This window comes from Monodon monoceros, unplaced genomic scaffold (genome assembly GCF_005190385.1).
Source record: "Monodon monoceros isolate NGI ecotype Baffin Bay Population unplaced genomic scaffold, NGI_Narwhal_1 Super_Scaffold_16, whole genome shotgun sequence".
Lineage (NCBI taxonomy): Eukaryota > Metazoa > Chordata > Mammalia > Artiodactyla > Monodontidae > Monodon > Monodon monoceros.
The window spans coordinates 39,221,721-39,244,654 of NW_021703772.1; the positions used below are offsets into that span (position 1 = coordinate 39,221,721).

At 38.7% G+C, this 22,934-nt stretch overlaps 1 protein-coding gene across 1 annotated transcript in view; it reads left to right on the plus strand.

Moving 5' to 3' along the window:
• DNAH7 (dynein axonemal heavy chain 7) overlaps positions 1-22,861 on the plus strand; it is a 245,609-nt gene extending 222,748 nt beyond the window's left edge. Inside the window, exons 59-65 of the mRNA XM_029225556.1 lie at positions 599-784; positions 2,428-2,565; positions 7,555-7,785; positions 10,417-10,569; positions 12,005-12,182; positions 20,258-20,361; positions 22,586-22,861. Coding sequence (XP_029081389.1) covers positions 599-784; positions 2,428-2,565; positions 7,555-7,785; positions 10,417-10,569; positions 12,005-12,182; positions 20,258-20,361; positions 22,586-22,792 — 1,197 coding nt within the window. The 3' untranslated portion in view covers positions 22,793-22,861. The remainder of the gene's footprint in view (positions 1-598; positions 785-2,427; positions 2,566-7,554; positions 7,786-10,416; positions 10,570-12,004; positions 12,183-20,257; positions 20,362-22,585) is intronic.
• The last annotated feature ends 73 nt before the right edge of the window (positions 22,862-22,934 follow it).

The following is a 22,934-nucleotide window of genomic DNA, read 5'->3' on the forward strand; positions in this document are numbered from 1 at the left end:
GAAACAATTTAACAAAGTAGAAAATTGGGAGCAACTAAAATCTTCAATATTAGAAGATAGTTATTAAAAACTATTTTCAAAGAGTATTTCGTGAAACAGTAAAAGATATCTCATAATATGAGATTTGGTGAAAAATTATATGCAAAATTGTATATATAGTGTGATTCTAATTGTCAAACATATACAGATATAAAGAGGTGGTGAAGGAAATGAACACTGATTATCTCGGAATTATATTGGATTGGTTTTGAATGTCATTCAACAGTGCAGGATTTTCAGGAATCGGATTATGGTCTAACTAATTTTGCATCAGGCGTAGTAGGTGGTCCATTAATGTTGGTTGAATAGAGGTGAGTTCACAAGTTAATAGAGGATTTCTATTCTTTGCACTGACCTAATGGAAATGACAAATCACAGAAGGAGAGAGAGAGCCTGGGGAAAATTACAGGAAATTAGCCGGGAAGTACATAAAGGGAAATTGTGTTGATGCAAACTTTCCGTAAACTGTTTAAATAACATGAGCAAACAAGAAACACGATCCTGTATGATGTGCCACTGCTAAGTCTTGACTGGTTGAGCGACTTGACCTCTACTCTAGGAACTGCCCTACGACGCCCTGCAGTACATGACGGGCGAGTGCAATTACGGCGGCCGCGTGACTGACGACTGGGACCGGCGCACGCTGCGCAGCATCTTAAACAAATTCTTCAACACGGAATTAGTTCAGAATCCGCACTATAAATTCGACTCCAGTGGCATCTATTTTGTGCCTCCTTCTGGTGATGTAAGTACATATGCTCTTCAAGAAAACTAAAAGCAGTAAAATGTGGAATTCCTCTGATATAGAAAAAGGTGATTTTTTTAAAAAAAAGAAGCCTTGTTTTTTAACCATTGTGTGTACTTTCTTCGGTCCTATAGGGACAGAGCAAATCCCATGCAAAGATGGAGTTAGTGGTTTCCTATTTGCTGTAATGTGAAGACTATCAGAAATGTTCCTCACCCAAGAATGGCTTCCTCAGTGACCTGAAATCCTATTATTGTGAATTCAGTGCTTTGGGAAAAAAGGCATGGTCCCCAATTAAAATGGAAATACACATGAGAAGGGGTTACAAAATCGTATTAACGGTAATAGTTAACATTTAGATCATGCTTATTTACAAAGCAGTTACATGTAATTATCCCACTGGAGCATCTAATTAACATTTGAGTTATTATTCTTTCTTTCCCTTTTACAAGTAAGAAAGTAAGTTCACTGAAGTTAAGTGACTTGCCCAAGATCCCACAGGTAGAAAGGGACAGAGTATCACACCTGCTTCACAAGACCAAGGTTCTCTTCTGCTACTTTTTCCAGTCCTGTCTAGTAGAAGATGTGGTATCTGCCTTCAGATTATCACACAGTAGACTTCTAGGGACTGCCAGCAGAATTAAATTGGTTCTCATTTTATTCCCAGAAGTCAAAAGGGCACATATTGAAAGTTAAAAACACAGCCACAGGCAACAGAGGCACATAACCATGACCCCATCATCCACTAGGATGGATTCTAGCTGAGGGCAGACACTAATAGAGATGAAGAGAAAAATCAGTCCCAGAGCCCAGGTCACTGACTGGGTGGGGCAAGTCAACACAGGGAGTCATGGTAACAAGATCTCCAGTGATGATTTGGTAAGTGAGAAGATGGCCAAAGATGAAGTCAGGTTATGTAACATGACCCATGTCGAAAAACCACCAGTGACCAATCTCCCCGCTACCGTACGTGTATTGGGCTGGCCAAAAAGTTCGTTCGGATTTTTCTGTAATGTCTTATGAACAGACTTTTTGGCCAACCCAATATATGAATGTTCGCATATGATTATATGAGCATCAGGAAAAGTATGGAATTTTGATAGAAATTCACATAAATAAAATATAAAACGTGTCTGCATATATATAAAAAGATTTACCATATTAATGGTGGTTATCTCATGATAAAATCTCAGATGATTTTCACTTTTGTGAATTACGTGGATTTATCACAATAAGAGTAAACAGAAAAATCAGACTAAAGCGGAAAAAAAAATATTGTGATAAACTAAGAACAGTCATCAGCAAATGCAGCACAGAAAGATTTCTCTGGAAGAATTTCTAAATGAAGCAGCCAGGATATTCCTCTCTCCATTTTCAGATCCATTCCAGTTGAATGGGACATTTTTTTCTCTCTCTAAATGTGTCCATATCTTTTTTTTTTTTTTTTTTTAACACTTTGGCCCAGGTTGAAAGAAAATGAAAGCATTCAGTGTCCAGGCTCACAGGCTCATCCACTCAGTAACTTGAGTATTAAAAATTATCTCTTTTCAGTGAGCAAGCTCTACAGGATAATTAGATTTCTGTAATTCTAACCTGATTTCCTGATTTCTAACCTCCTGATTCCTTGTTACTCATCTTTGCAGCACAAAAGCTACATCGAATACACAAAGACACTGCCGCTGACCCCAGCTCCGGAAATCTTTGGGATGAATGCCAATGCAGATATCACTAAAGATCAGTCAGAAACTCAACTGCTGTTTGATAACATTCTTCTCACGCAGGTGTGTGATCTGTGCAGGAACTGGCTTCTGAGGCTGGAAAGGATGCTCCCCAAGCAGCATGAGACAACACGGTAGAGGCCCAGGCACAGAATTCCATCTCTTCAAGTGGAGAACCACTTTAAGGAAAAGAAAAAAAATACCTAACTTAAAAATGGGTTTAAACATAAAGTAAATGAATGTGTGGGTTTTGTTTTCATCAGTCTTTTGATTTGGGAAGAATCTTTGAGTATCATTCTGCTTCCAAGAGTTCTTTGAATAATATTCTTTGAGTATTCTTTGATATCATTCTGCTGCTATGAGTTCCATTTTGCCTTTCTTGCTTAAATCATGCCCTAATACATTATCCTTTTTTACTTCCTTTAAAGTGGAAGAAGAATTTCAAAGATACCTGGAAGCAGTTTAACACCAGAATCCATCTAGAATTCTGCCTATTTTATTTTCTCTCTTACTAATTCAACATTTTTAAATGACTTATCTTTATCAAATATTCTAGAACATTTAACCTAGTTTACATAGAAATAGTTTCTTTCACATCAATATTTTATCAGATTACATAATATTTAAGGAATATAATAGTAAGTACAAAATAAATTAAAAGGTTTAGGAGAACCTTTGACTCTTAGACATGCGGCTCCACTGGTGAGAGCATAGATGTAAGCGCATGTCGGAGAATGACCTTCCAAGGCACCAGATTTCAGCATGCCCTGGGCACGAGTCAGTACATTTGAATGAAAGATATTTAATCTTGCTTGTCTATTTAGAGATCTCCCCTTGTATTGTTCTCCCATTAGAAGATATGCTTGTTGTTTTTTTATTTTATTTTTGAAAGCAAATTAGTCCAAATGGTGAGTTCCCTTAGTGATTGAATGAAATTTTAGTAAGTTCAGGATGTTTGTTCAGTCAAGCAAATTATCCCCCAAACTGATTTCGAGCTGGTCTTTTTTATTTTTATGGAATCTCAGATTAATACTAATAATAGTTAATAATTGTATAGTGCTTACTGTATGGGAGCACTGTTCTGAATGCTTTATGTATAACAGTGTGATGCTTATGACAGTCCTATGAAGTGAGGGTGCTAATTATTCCCATTTTACAGCTAAAAGACTCAGACACAGAAAGATTAAGTCATTTACTCAAGGTCAGCTAGTACAATTTCAAGCCAGCACTCAAAGCCAAGCAGTCTGACTCCCACTAGTTTGGCTCCAGAATTTGTGTTCTGAACCACTATGTGATATTCTTTCTAGATTCTAAACATGGGATAGGACCTAGAAGGCAGATAACCAGAGATGCTGGGTTGGGAGTTGGGGGCGGGAAGCTAAAAGAACCAGATTAGGAGGATGAAATAGTGTGCTGTCACTGATGGAAGAGTTCATGGAACTTCTAGCTCTGGTCTACTGTAAGGTGACACTTACTCGTAAGGCAGAAAGGACAAAGATTATTTTTTATGTCCGTTTTACACGTTAATACCATTAAAATCAGTTGTTGCCTGAGCATGAAAGCATATATACAGACATGAGTAAGTAGATTGTTAGGAACATCAGTGCCTGTAGTACACAACAGTCTGACAGCAGGAGATTTATAGTGTCTTTTGGCTTTATTTAAACCTGATGGGCTGTGCCACATGAAGCAGTGGGCTCAGTCCAACAGAAAATGACTCAGAGCCAAGCAAATAAGTTTAAATACACTTGGGGTATCTTCTCAGTATGTAATTAAACAACCTCTTTCAATATCCTCCAACTCAGATTGGCAAGTACAGTTATAGTAACGGGTAAGCAGGAGTTCAGTGATTCTACATCGGGAATAACCACAATTCAGAGGCAATGAGATAGACCAGAACTGCAGGTCGGAGAGCAAGGTCACGATGACAAGACCTTTACCTTGTGTATTTAACCAAAATATCTTTTGAAATGACAGGAGCCAGCATTGGAGCTGAGAATGTTACTTCTGCAGAGCTCTTTTGCTTATGCTTAACTGCCAGACTCTCTTTTTTTTTAAAAAAAAAAAGAAAACATCTTTATTGGAGTATAATTGCTTTACAATGGTGTGTTAGTTTCTGCTTTATAACAAAGTGAATCAGCTATACTTATACATATATCCCCATACCTCCTCCCTCTTGCGTCTCCCTCTCACTCTCCCTATCCCACCCCTGTAGGTGGTCACAAAGCACCGAGACGATCTCCCTGTGCTATGTGGCTGCTTCCCACTAGCTATCTGTTTTACATTTGGTAGTGTATATATGTCCATGCCACTCTCTCACTTTGTCCCAGCTTACCCTTCCCCCTCCCTGTGTCCTCAGGTCCATTATCCATTTTTTTGTGTGTGTGGTACGCGGGCCTCAGCAGCCATGGCTCATGGGCCGTGTGGGGTCTTCCCGGACCGGGGCACGAACCTGTGTCCCCTGCACCGGCAGGCGGACTCTCAACCACTGCGCCACCAGGGAAGCCCAGATCCATTCTCTGTGTCTGCATCTTTATTCCTTTCCTGCCCCTAGGTTCTTCAGAACCATTTTTCTTTTTTTTTTTTTAGATTTCATATATATGTGTTAGCATATGGTATTTGCTTTTCTCTTTCTGACTTACTTCACTCTGTATGACAGACTCTAGGTCCATCCACCTCACTACAAATAACTCAATTTCGTTTCTTTTTATGGCTGAGTAATATTCCATTATATATATGTGCCACATCTTTATCCATTCATCTGTTGATGGACACTTAGGTTGCTTCCATGTCCTGGCTATTGTAAATAGAGATGCAGTGAACATTGTGGTACATGACTCTTTTTGAATTATGGTTTTCTCAGGGTATATGCCCTTTTCTCCACACCCTCTCCAGCATTTATTGTTTGTAGATTTTTTGATGATGGCCATTCTGACTGGTGTGAGGTGATACCTCATTGTAGTTTTTATTTGCATTTCTCAAATGATTAGTGATGTTGAGCATCCTTTCATGTGTTTGTTGCCAACCTGTATATCTTCTTTTTTTTTTTTAACATATTTATTGCAGTATAATTGCTTTACAGTGGTGTGTTAGCTTCTGCTTTATATGTATATCTTCTTGGGAGAAATGTCTGTTTAGGCTTTCTGCCCATTTTTGGATTGGGTTGTTTGTTTTTTGGCTATTGAGCTGCATGGACTGCTTGTAAATTTTGGAGATGAATCCTTTGTCAGTTGCTTCATTTGCAAATCTTTTCTCCCATTCTGAGGGTTGTCTTTTCGTCTTGTTTATGGTTTCCTTTGCTGTGCAAAAGCTTTTACGTTTCATTAGGTCCCATTTATTTATTTTTGTTTTTATTTCCATTTCTCTAGGAGGTGGGTCAAAAAGGATCTTGCTGTGATTTATGTCACAGAGTGTTCTGCCTGTGTTTTCCTCTAAGAGTTTTATAGTGTGCCAGACTCTCTTTTGAATAAGAAAATTGTTTCAACCTAAAATATTGTGAAACTAGAAATGGAAAGGCTAAATTCCATGATGTCTCCTTGAAAATGGATCCCACTTACCTTTATTTGTTTGATAAAAGGGCAGCGACCATTAGATTTCAAACGGTGTTTGTGAAAACTCTAAGGAAAAGTGGTAAAAAGGAAAAAAGCTAAGTTATATAATTACAAATAAATAACACCCTTTTGCTCTTAATTCTCAATATCAGTTAGATATTACTTTTAAAACAAACCCCCCCAATTATGTGATTTTGGTGTGTGAGGAATAGGTATAGGAATGTTTGTGTTACTAAATTATTTTTCTTACATTTTTGAAGGGCTATAGGGCTAAGATTCTTTTTTTCTTTCGGGGTTTTTTGGTGGAGGCACAGCTCTTGTTAGAAAATAGGAATGGTTGAGTTTATAGTATATTGTATGCACATCAAAATACAAATAGAAGTCAGCATATGATTCTTTAAATGCAATGGAAATAGATATTTCACTAGTTTTGGCCAAATGTTCATTACCTTCTTTGTTCTCTGTAATTTGTTTTATATACTTAGTTGTAAACCTAATGTTTTGGGATCATGATAAAAGATTACTATATTGGCATATCCCTTTTTTTGCTAGCATGTAATTAACACTTACCAACATTTAATTTTTTTATTGTACAACTTCATAGGAATGTGTTAGGTAGCATTAAAAATCTCACTAGAAACTTAAGTAGAAGTAACAGTCAATATTTATAGAATAGAGCCAATATAGACACTAGAAAATATAAAATCTGAAATAAGACTAAACACAATTTCCACGGACTGGAAAAGTATGAGATATTTTCATTTATATTCTAATAGTGCTTGTTCTCTCTCAACACACATACACACACATTCATTTATTCTGAGGATTCAAAGGGTTTTCCCAGAAAATATAGATTCATTTGCATGGTGTCACTATAAACATAAAAAATAAAAATTGAAATGAAATTCCCCTTCCTTGCTTCCAGTGTGAATCCCTAAAGTCTGCCTTATCGCCATAACTCTTCCAACTGCTTAGAGGAGATGAGCTTATTTTCTTTGTCCTCTTGGTTCAAGGAAAAAAAACTCTACCTCTGCTTTTGGCAACCACTAGGCACCAGAGTTATTACCAAATATATTTTGTGGCGAAAGCAAAAGCCAGATTTCATCCTCCTGGGCTTTGATGCCCGTCATCACTTGACCACCACCACCCCCCAACATGAACGCTTTTTCTCCCTCTGTCTGTATCATCTGCTCTTCCCCTGACCCCGGGCAGCACAATGTGCAGCTTGTTTGCCTCCTCCAGACCTTCTTTTGCCTCTGAACATTGGACATCTACCTTCTAACAATTGCTTTTCTCCCGAAACTCCATTCCCATGCCTGTTATCATCACTTCAATAAATCTCGTGGGGAGAAGAGTCATAGTCAAAATAGCAAAGTATCAATAGTACTCATTCTTATAAAGTTTACTTTAGGAGTTTTCCTATCCAGCAATTCTTAGACTTTTATGAGGATTTCTTTTTTTTTTATGAGGATTTCTGATTCGTAGTTTGGATTCTTTCCAGTGTCGTTCAGCAGAGTCTGGTGCAAAATCATCGGATGAAGTAGTACATGAGGTCGCTGGGGACATCTTGGGTAAACTTCCAAACAACTTCAATGTTGAGTCTGCAATGAGGAGATACCCAACCACTTACACTCAGAGCATGAACACGGTGCTTGTCCAAGAGATGGGACGGTTCAATAAGTTGCTGCAGATCATAAGAGAATCATGCATTAACATCCAGAAAGCAATCAAGGTAAGGGGAAGTACAGCAAGGACAAATCATTGAAATAAACATATCATTCATTTACTCAGCAAATATTTATTGGGCACAGATTCTGTGAAAGCACTGTTCTTGGTTCCGGAGATAGAAAAAAAAATCCCCACCCTTAAAAAGTGTATCGAATTCTGGGGCTGACAGTTAATAAATGTGTAAATGAGTATAGAATGTGGTACATATAGCGATCATTTGTTGGACGGAACATATGCTAAGAAGGCATAAAATGTTAAGGAGTAAGACAAAGCTTCTGCTCTCATAGAGCTTACTTCTTAGGGAGACAAACGATTAAAAAATGAACAAATAAATTTATTTTTTTCAGTCATTGGTAAGTTCAGTGGAAAAAAATAAAATGGGACAAGGATGTAGAGAATGATGGGTGGGAAACTCAGTCATTTGGAGTCAGGCCGCTCTGAAGAGAGAGGCCTGATGGGAGGGACAAGCCATGGAACGTTTGGGCAGAGGGTCCAGCCAGCACGAAGGCCCTGAGAAAACCAGCTTGGCGTGGTCCAGGAGCATGGTAGGGAAGGCTGGCTTGTCTAGAGTAGAGAGCACGAGGGAAATGGTAGGACAGAGAGAGGAAGGCACGGGCTTCATGATGGCCTTCTCGGCCAAGGTTAGGATCTTCAATATTACCCTAAAGTGTAAAGGTAAAGGGAGGCCTTCAGAGGGATTTAAGTGATGAAATGAAATGATCTATTTTATATTTTTAAAGTTTGCTCTGACCGCTGCAGAAAGGATTGTAGGGAAACAAGAGCACAGGCAGAACCCAATTATGTGATTGCAGTAGTCCAGCTGAGTTGGTTTCTTGTAGCAGTGGAGGTGGAGAAGAGTGGTCGGATATGAGTTATTATGGAGAGAGGAGTCTGCCCGGCTGGCTGTGGTATAATCTGGCTGGGCTGTTTGGCTAAGAAGTATTCGGTGTCTTGTGTTTCTCCTTAACCTGGTCCCCCCTGTATCCTTGCTGGAAGATGAAGGCCTGGCTTTCCGCATTCTGGGAGATAAAAGGGGAAACAGGCCTCAGGGAGCTCAGCAACCAATACACATGAATTCACTTAATTCCTGATTTCAGTATGGGAATTCTGACCCCACCTGAGCCTGGCATCCCCTCCACTGTAGGGATGTCTTCATTTTCCTTTCCAGGTTTCATTCAAGGTGAATAAGGTACAGTTTTGTGGGAGAAGACCCAGGAATCTATTTTTTAAGCCAGATTTCAACAATCTTCATTTAGCACCACCCTCCTCTCCTCCCTTTCAGCTAGGGCCATCAGTTCCAAATATTGATACTTTGAGTATCCTAGTGTATATCTAGTCGATTCTTAACTTTCCCGTCTGCCAGTTTCTCCTGACTACTAAGTCAACTACCAACAGTCCACATGCTTTCTAGCTCCCAATATTGCCTTGCCTTTTCCTATTTTTCCTGCACTTGTAGGCTTTTTTTTTTTTTTTTTTTTTTTTAGCCACGCTGTGTGGCATGCAGGATCTTAGTTCCCTGACCAGGGATCGAACCCGCGCCCCCTGCAGTGGAAGTGCAGAATCTTAACCACTGGACTGCCAGGGAAGTCCCTAGGCTTGTGCTTCTAACAAATAAATTCCTTTACTGTTGTTTCAGGGTTTGGGGAAGGAGGCAAATGAAATGTGGATGTTTAATCCATTAAATTTTCTCTAAAATCTTTTCCATATGTTAGTTGGAATTATATTGTCAACTATGAAGAAAACAGAAATGATGATGGCAACTGGCCCAATTGCAGGATCAAATAAAATTTTCAAGGGCCTCAAAGTGTTACCATCTCTTAGGATCTTCAATTTTATTCTAAAGTGTAAAGGTAAAGGGAAGCCTTCAGAGGGTTTTAAGCAATGAAATGAAATGATCTATTTTACATTTCAAAATGGGATAAGATCAATTAGACTTCATAGTTGCAATCCAGGATTTCTTAACCTTTCAAGGCACTTTGTATCATTTTCCTCATTTTATATTTATCACTATCCTTTTAAGAAAGCAGGACAGAGATATATTAGTTGTCCATTTAATGGACAAGTAAACTAAGTCAAAGTTAGGCTGCGATTTAATAGCTAGTAAGAAGCCAAATGTTGAGATCTTCCAGGGTGGAAAAAATGGGTAAAGGGGGTCAAAAGGTTTCAGTTACAAAATAAATAAGTCATGGAGATGTAATGTACAGCTTGGTGACTATAGTTAATAATAGTGTACTGCACATTTGAAAGTTGCTAAGAGAGTAGATCTTAAAAGTTCTCATCACACACACAAAATGCTGTAACTATGTATGGTGATGGATGTTAACTAGACTTACTGGGATGATCACTTCACAGTATATACAAATATTGAATCATTATGTCATACATCTAAAACTAATGTTGTATGTCAATTATATTTCAAGAAAAGAAATTTTCCATTAAAGTTTGATTAGATTACAATTGTTAATATTTTTCTAAGGAATAATTCAAAGACTCCACAACTTGTGAGCAAAAGAAAGTATCTTTTTTCTTTTTTTGCTATATGACTCAACTAATCATAATTGTAAACAAATACAATTATAAAATTATTCATAACCTAGAATACAGTTGTGTTAAACAGTGGTTAAATGCGTTTCAGGGGCTTGTAGTGATGTCTACAGATCTTGAGGAAGTGGTTAGCAGCATTCTGAATGTCAAAATTCCAGGAATGTGGATGGGTAAATCATACCCAAGCCTCAAACCACTTGGGAGCTATGTGAATGACTTCCTTGCAAGACTAAAGTTTTTGCAGGTGAGTTCATCCAAATGCTCATATATTAAGTTTCTTCTGATTTCATTTTCTTCATCAGGTTGCCTAACGTAATAAGTATGACTCTCTAGTTTTTCTGTGCATCCCAGGCACAAATGACCACTACCCAATGTTGCATATAGTTTGTGTAACTGTTACATGGAATTGTCAAAATACTAACATTGGAAGTAGAACCTCTGAAAGCTTCTTTAGGAGCAGGTGTTTGTGTTCAGTGAAGTTAGACATTCAAGCCAAGGATATTTGAAGAGGGAAAAGGACTGGCTCTGTTGATATTTCCATTAAATATTTAGTTTTAAAAGAGATTCCTACAGCACAGCATCTTAGAAAGCCAGACAAGCTACTAGTAAGGAGAATTATTTCTTCCTTGTCCAGCACCCCTCCAGGTCATGAAATCACTAGATTGCTATTTCAGCCCAAGTCAGTAATAACCTCAAAGGCTAATTGTCTTGGAAATGTAGAGTGAGCAGAAGCCTGCCTCCTAATTATCTGGCAATATTGGTGCTTAACTATGTTATTATTAACAACTATATTTCTTAGAAGTATTGATTAATTTCCTAGGTACTATACATAATACATCAAAAATTGCCTGTGAGGAGATTTCTCCGGGGATAAAATGACAAAACACCCCTTCCATAATATAGGGCTTCTTTGATACTAGACTTGGTACTGAAGGATTAAGATTGTTCTTGAAAAGTGAAGACTCTACCTTGGATTCTTATAGGGGAAAGTTCTTCAAATTCACTTCTTCAGACTGACTTCTATAATTTACTATTAGAGTCAGTAACTCAACTACTTGTTATAATATATGATATGAACGGAATATCCAGATATCTTGATATTTATATAGATCTTAAGCTCTCACTACCCTGTATCTTCTGGAAGTTCCTTGTACAATATTATGTCTTCATATGTTAGATTCACTGTATTTTGGTGAAGTAGAAGGGAAGACTTCAAAAGGAATATTCTACCGGGTACTAATAACCAGAGAGGAAAAAAAGTGAAAGAAACATTATCGTCTGACCAGACCTTGTAGGGAGATCTTCTTTTATTCAATTAAACAACATGATGTAGCATGCAATAATGTATATTAGAAACTCACTATTGTATGGAGCTTTTCTGAAGGAATCACTGGGCATGTATAAAACATACATTTGTATCTGCATTCACACACATTATGATTCATATCATTGCATGAGCTGGTGCAATGGATACGAAATTGAAGTCAGAACGAATGCTGAATATGCTGCCTATTTTTCAAACTTTGATAGTATGACTTTTTATTCCTCAAAGTGTTAGCTTATTTATTAGTTTACCTAGAAGATAATAGGTGGAGTGTTTGTGGCAAATTGTACTAAGCCATGTTGCATTCAAAGTTGAAAGACCCTGTTGTCAGGACACTTGTGCTTTGACACCACAGCAATGGTACGAGGTTGGCCCTCCTCCAGTGTTCTGGCTTTCTGGCTTCTTCTTCACACAAGCCTTCCTGACTGGTGCCCAGCAGAACTATGCCAGGAAATACACCATCCCTATTGATCTTCTTGGGTTTGACTATGAAGTGATGGAAGACAAAGAATACAAGCATGCTCCGGAAGATGGTAAGTGCAGCGATGGAATGCGTTGGCTTATATTTCAACACTGAACAAAAATGTAACATTCTTGCTCACTTTGCCCAGCTGTTAAAAATTTAATCATCATGTATGTAACTTACCCTCAGATGGTTAAGGAAAAACAAATTTGTGAAGAGACAGAGTGAGCAAGAGAGAGCAAGAGTAAGAAAATAAATGGGGATGAAATTAATCTGAGGAAGGAGTAGATGTCCCTTGCATTGTTTTCGTTTTACAAAATTGTGTAATTTTGAAGTTATTTCTAAAAAAAAGTTAGGTAGAAAGGAATCATCAAATTAACAATACATGGGATAATCAACCACAGTCTTATGGTGACCTTGGGGAATTAAGGGAGCACAACATTAAAAAGAAGGATCTCTTGGTCCCTCGAAGAGCACACCTTTGCAGACTCCTAAAATATGCGTTCTTTCCTGTTATATACGTCCTTCCAAAATTTAACAGTTAATAGCTAATATGAGCATATGTTCTGTGATTGAAACATTGTGAGGAAATTTATTTTCTTAATCATTTGTCTTTTTAATACTCAGTGGCCACCCTAATGTTTTATTTCAAATTTAATGGAAGGGGCCACTACCTTTCAAAAGTATTATTTTAAAAATACTATCGATTCCTAATTATACCAAAATGGTGTTGTCTTTAAATGACCATTAATGTGCCCTGCTTTTACTAATGTGTCAAAGATAATCCTGCTTCCTTATTCATCACTGAATGGTGAATTCACTGGCTCGCTCTGTTAGACACTGGGGAGTATCAACAGTGAATACTGTAGACAGGATCTTGACCCTCAACTAATCTGTACTCTGGTGGAAGATACTAACAAGTAGATGTGTCATCACAACAGTGTGTGATAATCCTATTACTGTGCGGGGTGGTTTTACTTTACCTTGACTGTCAGAAATCTCAAGGAGGGTCATAACACTATGAAGCAGTCCTACTACTGTTCCCTGGAAGAGTTGCTTTCCCACTTTCAAAGCAACCACGTATGCCTTCTTTGTCCTGCCCTTTGCCCCCGCATCTCACCTCATCCTTCATTGAAAAAATAAGCAGCCATCAGAATAGGGCTTTTAGCACAACCAAATCCAAAAACCTGTTGACTGCTGCACCCTCTGGTAGTTCAGATCCACTGGATAGTCCAGATCTCATTTTTTTCCTCCTGCCAAGGGTTGTACCCTCTGTTTCTAGAATCAGCAGTTATCTCCCTCACTACTGGATAATTCCTACCAGCATGCAACCAGAATCTCTCATCTTACAACAAATCAACAAATGCCACTTGTCTAAATATCCGTATCCCCTCAGCTACTGTCCCATAATCTCTGCTCCCCTTTGCAGCACAATTCTCGTGCCGTCTCCAGCTTCTCACTCCCTCTTTCCTGTCTACCTTTCATCGTCTCCAGTCAACTGATGCTCTTCAGAATTACTAATGACTTCCATGTTGACAAATCCCATGAATTCTCTTCTGTCTTCATCTTAACCTCTTAGCAGTCTTTACCAGTTGACAACTTCTTCTTTCTAGAGACATTCTTCTCATTTTGTTTCTAAGTCATCACCCTCTCCTGATTTTCCCTTTCTTACTGGATACATTCATGCTTTTTGCTAGCTATTCCTCCTCTAAATGTTGGATTTCCCAAGGACCCCAATTGCATTTCCCTTTTCTAATTGCATCCTCTCCCCAAGTGACCTCATACTTTTTGTGTCTTTAAATATTACCTCCTGGATTATATCTTCCAGATTTGAATGTCCAGTGTAAATCTTTCCTCTAAAATCCAGACCTCTGTATCCAACTGCCCGCCTGACATCTCCACTTCTGCTTTCTCCTGGATTTGTAAAACTTATAATGAATTGCGACAAATGGCACCACTGTCCAGCCAGAAACCCATGGATTCTTCGTTCTTCTGCTCCCTCACATACTCACATCACATGCAGTTGCTCATCTACAATGCTCCTGCCACCTCCATTTTTTTTTTTTTTTTTTTTTTTTTTTTGGGTGGTATGCGGGCCTCTCACCGCTGTGGCCTCTCCTGTTGCGGCACACAGGCTCCGGATGTGCAGGTTCAGCGGGCATGGCTCACGGGCCCAGCCGCTCCGCGGCATGTGGGATCTTCCCGGACCGGGGCACGAACCCGCATCCCCTGCATTGGCAGGCGGACTCTCAACCACTGCCCCACCAGGGAAGCCCTGCCACCTCCATCTTTATCCAGACTTTTGCTCTAGCCTCTTATCTTCCTACAAGTGTTACACTCTTATAATCCTTCATTTCTACAGAAGCCACAGAAGCTTTTAAAAAATGTAAACAGATCATGTCACCACTAAGCCCCCATTGAAATTCAGACGACTAAGTAAGTTAATAATGACATTTTCCCTTTGTAGCTAGAATAAACTCTAAACCCCTTACCATGACTATGAGGCCAGGCACATTCTAGCCACTGTCCACCTCTGGAGCCCATCCTGTGCCACCCCACACAGGGCACACTGGACCTTCTCACAATTCCTAGATCACCTCAAGCTCTTTTCTCTTTGGGATCTTTGTAGTACTATTCCTAAGCAGACTTAGCATGGTGGGCACTCCTCAAACTTCAGGTCTGAGCATATGTTATAGTTCATCAGAAAGCACTTCCTTATGGTTTGACATAAATATACTACCATGTGTAAAATAGATAGCTAGTGGGAACCAGCTGTATAGCACAGGGAGCTCAGCTCAGGGCTCTGTGATGGCCTAGATGGGTGGGATGGGGGGGGAGGGAGGTCCAAGAGGGAGGGGATATGTGTATGTGTATAGCTGATTCACTTCGCTGTGCAGCAGAAGACTAATACAACATTGTAAAGCAATTATTTGCTTTACAAATAATTGAAAAGTGAGGGCTATCTGTTGAAGCCCTCACTCCACCTTGTTAGCCTCTCTTACAACTTTGCTTATTAACTTCAAAACATTAATCACACTCTGTAATTATTTCATTTCCTTCCTTTTTTTTTTTTGTGGTATGCGGGCCTCTCACTGCTGTGGCCTCTCCCGTTGCGGAGCACAGGCTCCGGACGCGCAGGCTCAGCGGCCATGGCTCACGGGCCCAGCCACTCCGCGGCATGTGGGATCTTCCCGGACCGGGGCATGAACCCGTGTCCCCGGCATCGGCAGTCAGACTCTCAACCACTGCGCCACCAGGGAAGCCCAAGGAAAGTTTTCTTGAAGAGCTGTGGCTGATTCTTAAGTATTTAAATCAGATGGAATAATTTTTTTCCCTCAATTTCCCTCATATCATTATGATAAAAGGCAGAAGATGGCATTTGAATTGAAGTCTGAGTAGTATAGGCTGCCCATCAAAGTTATGTTTTTGAACTCAGTTAAAAGATAGAGAAGTTAAAAAAGCATTACCTGGAGTTTATAAACTAGTTAATATCTAAGATTAAACTCTTGAATTTCCAATTGTTATATATAAACTCAGATGTACAAGGTAGTTGGTATTTCCGTTTACACTGATTTACTAATTTAACCCACAACTGCTCTTATTAAAGATCCAAATTTATTAAAATCCAAAATTATCTTGAAAACAGTGGAGCAGGTATAAAGCACAACTTATTTAAAGATCAGTAAAGACCATTTAGTGTTCCAAGATCCCATAGTAAAGAGTAGCCATCAGTTAAATAAACCAGTTTACTGAATACCAAAGAATCAGCCCAGGTTTGATTTACAGTAGCTGATAGAGATTCACTAAATCATGAATTTTATTAATTTTATACACACACACACATTTTCCCCCAAATACAGATATCCACAGCTTAGCCTTTTTGTCATTCTAGCTTTTTCCTTCGTGCTTAGCAAATTACCAGAAAGAAAAGGAGATTCCATGGAATGATTTGGAGCAATGGAATTTTTCCCAAGGAACAATTTTTCACGGGACCCTAAGGGAAGGAACACATATCCGACCTGAGAACAACTGGGGCTAGAAGCACAGTTTCTTTCTCACCTCTACCAGTCCACAGTCTGTCTCCTCATACAAACTTCAGGATGTGCCTGGTTCTGGGGCTCAGAACGAAGTCAAACTCATTTACCTAATGTTAAATTAAACATCATGGGAAAAGCTACTCTATTTTTAAAATTTTTATTTCATATTGGAGTATAGTTGATTAACAATGTGTTAGCTTCGGGTGTACAGCAAAGTGATTCAGTTATACATATACATGTATCTATTCTTTCTCAAATTCTTTTCCCATTTAGGTTATTACAGAGTATTGAGCAGAGTTCCCTGTGCTGTATAGTAGGTCCTTGTTGGTTATCTACTTTAAATATAGCAGTGTGTACACGTCATTCCCAAACTCTCAGTCTGTCCCTCCTCCCCCACCCTTCCCCCCCAGTAACCATAAGTTCATTCTCTTAAGTCTGTGAGACTGTTTCTGTTTTGTAAATAAGTTCATTTGTATCATTTTTAATAGATTTCACATATAAGTGATATCATACGATATTTGTCTGACTTACTTCACTTAAAATGATAATCTCCAGCTCCATACATGTTGCTGCAAATGGTATTATTTCATTCTTTTTAGTGGCTGAGTAATATTCTAGTGTTTATATGTACCACATTCATCTGTTGATGGGCATTTAGGTTGCTTCCATGTCTTGGCTTTTGTAAACAGTGCTGCAGCGAACACTGGGGTGCATGTATACTTTCAAACCATGTTTTTCTCTGGATATATGCCTAGGAGTGTGATTGCTGGACCATATGGTAGCTCTATTTTTAGTTTTTTAAGTAACCTCCATACTGTTCTCCATAGTGGCTGTATCAATTTACATTCCCACCAACAGTGCAGGAGGGTTCCTTTTTCTCCACACCCTCTCCAGCATTTATTGTTTGTAGATTTTTTGATGATGGTCATTCTGACTGGTGTGAGGTGATATCTCATTGTAGTTTTGATTTGCATTTCTCTAATAATTAGCGATGTTGAATATTTTTTCATGTGCCTCTTGGCTATCTGTATGCCTTCTTTGGAGAAATGTCTATTTAGGTCTTCTGCCCATTTTTTGATTGGGTTGTTTGTTTTTATGATATTGAGCCGCATAAGCTCCTTGTAAATTTTGGAGACTAATCCTTTGTCAGTCACATCGTTTGCAAATATTTTCTTCCATTCTGTGGGTTGTCTTTTCGTTTTATGGTTTCCTTTGCTGTGCAAAACTTTTGAATTTAATTAGGTCCCACTGGTTTATTTTTGGTTTTATTTCCATTACTCTTGGAGACAAATTGAAAAAGATCTTGCTGTGATTTATGTCAGAGTGTTCTGCCTATGTTTTCCACTAAGAGTTTTATAGCATCTGGTATTACATTTAGATCTTTAATCCATTGTGAGTTTATTGTTGCATATGGTATTAAAGTGTTTTAATTTCATTTTTACATGTAGCTGTCCAGGTTTCCCAGCAGCATTTATTGAAGAGGCTGTCTTTTCTCCATTGTATAATCTTGCCTCCTTTATCGTAGATTGACCATAGGTGCGTGAGTTTATTTCTGGGCTTTCTATCCTCTTCCATTGATCTATTTGTTTTTGTTTCAGTACCACACTGTTTTGATGCCTGTAGCTTTGTAGTATAGTCTGAGCCAGGGAGCCTGATTCCTCCAGCTCTGTTTTTCTTTCTCAAGATTGCTTTGGTTATTCCAGGTCTTTTGTGGGATGTTGTGTATTTTGGGGTCATGAGAAAAGCTACTTTTTTTTTTTTTAAAGTTGGTGGTTCTATAGCGTATTCTGTATTGAGTTGAGCATTATTATTATATTTTTTATTTTTTTTTTAGATGTTGGGGGTAGGAGTTTATTAATTAATTAATTTATTTTTGCTGTGTTGGGTCTTCGTTCCTGTGTGAGGGCTATCTCTAGTTGTGGCAAGCAGGGGCCACTCTTCATCGTGATGCACGGGCCTCTCACTATCACGGCCTCTCTCGTTGCGGAGCACAGGCTCCAGACACACAGGCTCAGTAGTTGTGGCTCACGGGCCTATTTGCTCCGCGGCATGTGGGATCCTCCCAGACCGGAGCTCGAACCCATGTTCCCTGCATTAGCAGGCAGACTCTCAACCACTGCACCACCAGGGAAGCCCCAGCTACTCACTCTTAAAGTGACTTTTAAAGTGGCCACAATGCCATTGTAAATCTACCTATTGTTAGTGTCATACATTCTAGATGTGTTTGCCTAAGATTCATCTTATCTGAACTACTGGGCACTACAGGGTGACTCAGAGTCATCAACAGGGAGAGCACTACAAAGCAGGAAGGGGACAGGAAGGAGTGAACGAGAGGGCCTGGGGATGCTGTGGCCACCACCCTGTGCTGACCATGGCTCACAGAGGCAAAGGTGTGACTCACAGAGCAGGAGCACCTGTGAAACAGGACCCAGTTCGTATCTCCTGTCATTTTGTATTTTGTGTTTTCCATAAGGCCCTTATTGACCATGAGAAGCAAAAACGTATTTGATTGTCCCCATCACATTTCTTATAAAATAGTTGTTAGGTTGGAGGGAACTTTTATCCCTATTGCCACTTTTCTTAGGTGTTGAAATGAACTCTTCTCTTTACTCTCTCTGACATAATCTTTCCCACGTAAGGAATAGATCATCCTATTGCTTAGAGTCAGAGATTTACTGGACTGTGCTTACAAGTCAGCAAGGCCAGGGTATTAAATGGCTCTCTGGGACCTGTCTGTAGGGTCTCCTCTACTTTCTCTGTTTCCATCTGTTATTGTGACTGGCCAGTGGGCTTAGATCTGGCTGGAGACGTTAGCATGTAGGATGTGCTTGCAGACCTCTCTTGCTCCTGCAGGCAGGTCCACCCCCGACCTGGCCCCGGGCTCAAGATGCATTTTGTAATTCAGCTTTACTAGAGTAATACTTGGGAAGTTATTGGACGAGTGCTTTGGCAGTAGTTGACATTTTATTCCAACTATGCTTTCTGTCAGTTAAAACCTGGAGAGAAGAAAAGGTTAAGTCTTCCCTTAACATCCATCACTGGGCTATCCCCATGTGGCCTTTTAAATTTATAACCAAAATTAAATAAAATTCAATCCCTCAGTCCCACGAGCCACGTTTTAGGTGTTTAATAGCTAAATATGGCTACCATATCGGAAAGCACAGATATAAAATATTTCCATCACTGGAGAAAGTCCTATTGGACAGCACTGCCCAAGTAGACTTTTATATCCTACTTTTACAGAGCGCTTTCACCAGTATAGCTGATTTGATTCTAACTCTACAAGGTAGACAAAGCAGGCATTATTGATTTACAAATATTTTCCAGTTGTCCTCTGGATAAAAAACGGGTCTAAAGTTAAATGAATTGTTCAAGGTCACACAGCACATTAAGAGATAAAACCTAAGTCTTCCTAAGTTCCTCATTGCTTCTCTTCATATCTGTGCAACAATTACAATGAATATTTTCATGTGCAGATACCCCTATTCAATTCATGAGGCTTTTACATAAGTGGATAGCCAGGGCATGTGATCCAGGTTTCATGGATTCCTTAATTTGTGTTCTTCACCTGTTCGTGTATGACATTGCATTCTGGAGGGAGTTCATCCATGTGTTCTTGCATACAGATTGAGGCGTGGCCTTGGATAGATTCTAAAAGGGGAGGAGAAATTTAACTCTCAGGACATTAGACATCAGCAGAAGGGTATTTTGTTCACATGCTGCCTAGAAGCCACTGGATCCCTACAATTACATTAAGACATTTTCTTGTAGATTTTGTGGACTCTTAACAACATTATACTCATTGGTCAGTTAAAATATAAACCTGATAGCATTTGCCCAGAGAACTTCACATAGACTAATTTAAAATTCCTTTCCTCTTTTCATCTTCCACATCTAATTTTACTGAATTAATTGACTAGGCAAAGTATAGCTATTCCTGAAGTAAGAATGTTAACACAAACTTAGAACATTGCCTTCATTTAAAGCAGGCCTTCATTTGCTGACCTAGTATCACCTGCACAGCATTCACCGGCAGGAATTTCAGCTTCAGAACTCAATCAATATGCATACGTAAAGTCTTGTATTAACCTGATTCTTTTATATTTAGGTGTTTTCATTCATGGACTGTTTCTGGATGGAGCTTCCTGGAATAGAAAGATCAAGAAACTTGCAGAATCACATCCCAAAATTCTTTATGATACAGTGCCTGTGGTTAGTATTTTCTAATGATATGCACATGGGAGGCTATTTTATACACAGACATACACATATTCTGTCAACTCTTGTTATTCACAGTAGCTGTGTTCTATAAGCTTGCTTCCAACATTGAATTAGTGAATACTGAGCTTCTAGGCGAAATATAAGGTTAAGTTTCTGTGATCCTGTGGTCACATTTTTGTTACTTGATCAATACATAACCTTGTTTTATTTGTGTTTCTGTTTAAAGATACCTTACTTAATATATACTGTTGATTCATTAACACTGAACTCATGGACTGTAACTCATGCCTGAACAAAGCTTATAGTGTTTTCTCTATGAGGCATATCTCAGCCTTCTTGCTTTTAGGAACACTAGACAGCACCTCAGCACTGTGCTGAGGTGCCATTTTAAACAACGAAATCACCAACAAAAAACACAAAAATGCAAAAACCTTGGCATTAAATAAACCGTCAAAAGGATACTTGTTTATAGTTATGAGAATTGAAACAAGAAGGCAGAATGTCACCAGGTTCAATCTCAGTTGCGAACATGGTTGCTGGTGACTCATTTTTTGCTGCTCTGAGAATGCCTGTGAATGACTATGAAAGTGCAGAATATTGACATTAGGATTAGGACTAAATTTTAGTGATAGGCAAATTTGCAAATACAGAATCCAGGAATAATGAGGATTGACTGTATACATATATCCACATCCACACACATACATATGTTTATGATTTTTTTTCTTACATATACCTTGACCTAAAAATGTGAAACTTGCAGATTAAAAGATTATTATATGAAAACCATACACATAAAAAAATTTTTTTCTAGGACCCATCTTCAGCATGGGCATACTAAGCTATATAAATACTAAGTTTCTGTTACTGCGTCATGAGAAGATGACTAGATAGATTTTCACACAATGTGAAGGGTTGGTCTGGGATAATGATAAAATATAGGCTGAATTTTACATGAATTCTGTTTGTGGGACACTGGGAGCTACTCAAAGGCAATAATCCTTCAGAGCGGCTCTAACAGGTACAGTGAGGGACCAGCTGACAGCCAATTGCAAGAAACCTACCATATATACCAAGATACTGTGGGCAGAGAAAGTTTCAAGTATGGGACCCAAACTGAAAGTCACAAGGGCAAATGTTTGCAATTTCAGAAGTTGATTTGGATCCATTTTTTTCTTTCATATGGAAACTCTTAAGTTTGTGGTGAATAGAAGCATTTTATAAGTGGATAATTCTCCCAAAAAAGGAAGTCATTTAGTAAGAAAAATTCTCATTAAAAAAATCCACTTAGTTGAAATACGTCCAACTTGAGTGTTGCAAGTCCTTGTATTTAATGATATCTGAAAAACTGCTTTATGGATCTCCACAGTTATGTGGGAGAGAGACTAGCACCCTTATTAATTAGCTCCTTCATACAATTTGTGCTTAAACCTGAGAAACCAGAAAAAGGGCTCCAAACAGTGGGGCTGTTGAGACTTATCACCTCAAGTATTGCTATTATTACTACTGGAAAAAGGAATTCGAGTTTTAAAACCATTGTTTCACCTTTCTGATGACAGTTTGTTCTTTACTCTTATATTCAGAGATCAACTTGCCCTAAAATCTTATTGAGATTGGTGAGGTTCAACTATGCTTAACATTCTAGGAACTTGGCTAATGACCCTCTAAGAATAATGTGGTTGTAGTGTAGTTATAAAGGCAACTATGTTTTAAACAGCACAATATACATAATAGGCCCTTTAAAATAGCCACGTAACATGGGGAGGCGATCTCGTTCTACAATCACTGATAAAAGTCCTTTCAGAATATTTTGGGATTGGCCTTTAATAAAGCAACATGATTTTGAGTATCAGTGGTGGCAGACAAACCTTTGAAAAAGTATACCTGATTTTATTATTGTAAGCACCAAAGGTCATCCTCAGGTAGGTATGGTAGGGAGATGAATAAACAATGGATAGTATGCTTTTTCAGAGAGTAGGTGGAAATGACTCTTTTCTCATTTAGCTTCGTATATACTGGCTCTGAAGATAGCTCTGAGAGCTCTAAAAGAAGAATGTTGTGAGCAATGGCAGCACTGCTGACAAAGATAAAATCGATTTAGCCCATAGAAATCTGCAGACATAACTAAAACTTTATGCCAACGATTCCATATTAGGTTCAATTATATGTAAATATAACAACAGCCTTGACTTAAATTTTGTCTGCTTTCTTCTAGATGTGGCTAAAGCCTTGTAAGAGGGTAGATATACCAGAACGACCAAGTTATACTGCCCCATTGTATAAGACAAGTGAGCGGAGAGGAACGTTGTCCACCACTGGCCATTCTACAAATTTTGTGATTGCCATGACTCTTCCCTCTGACCAACCCAAGGAGCACTGGATCGGACGGGGTGTAGCATTGTTATGTCAACTTAATTCATAATTAGAAGGTATCATTTCCCTGTTCCTATTTCTTGTTAGATGGTTGAGTAGAAATTATATTTTACTTTTTAAAGAAGTTATTTGGTTTAAATCAATTTGACTAGTTATACTTAATTATAAATTCATTTATGTGCAAATGCAGC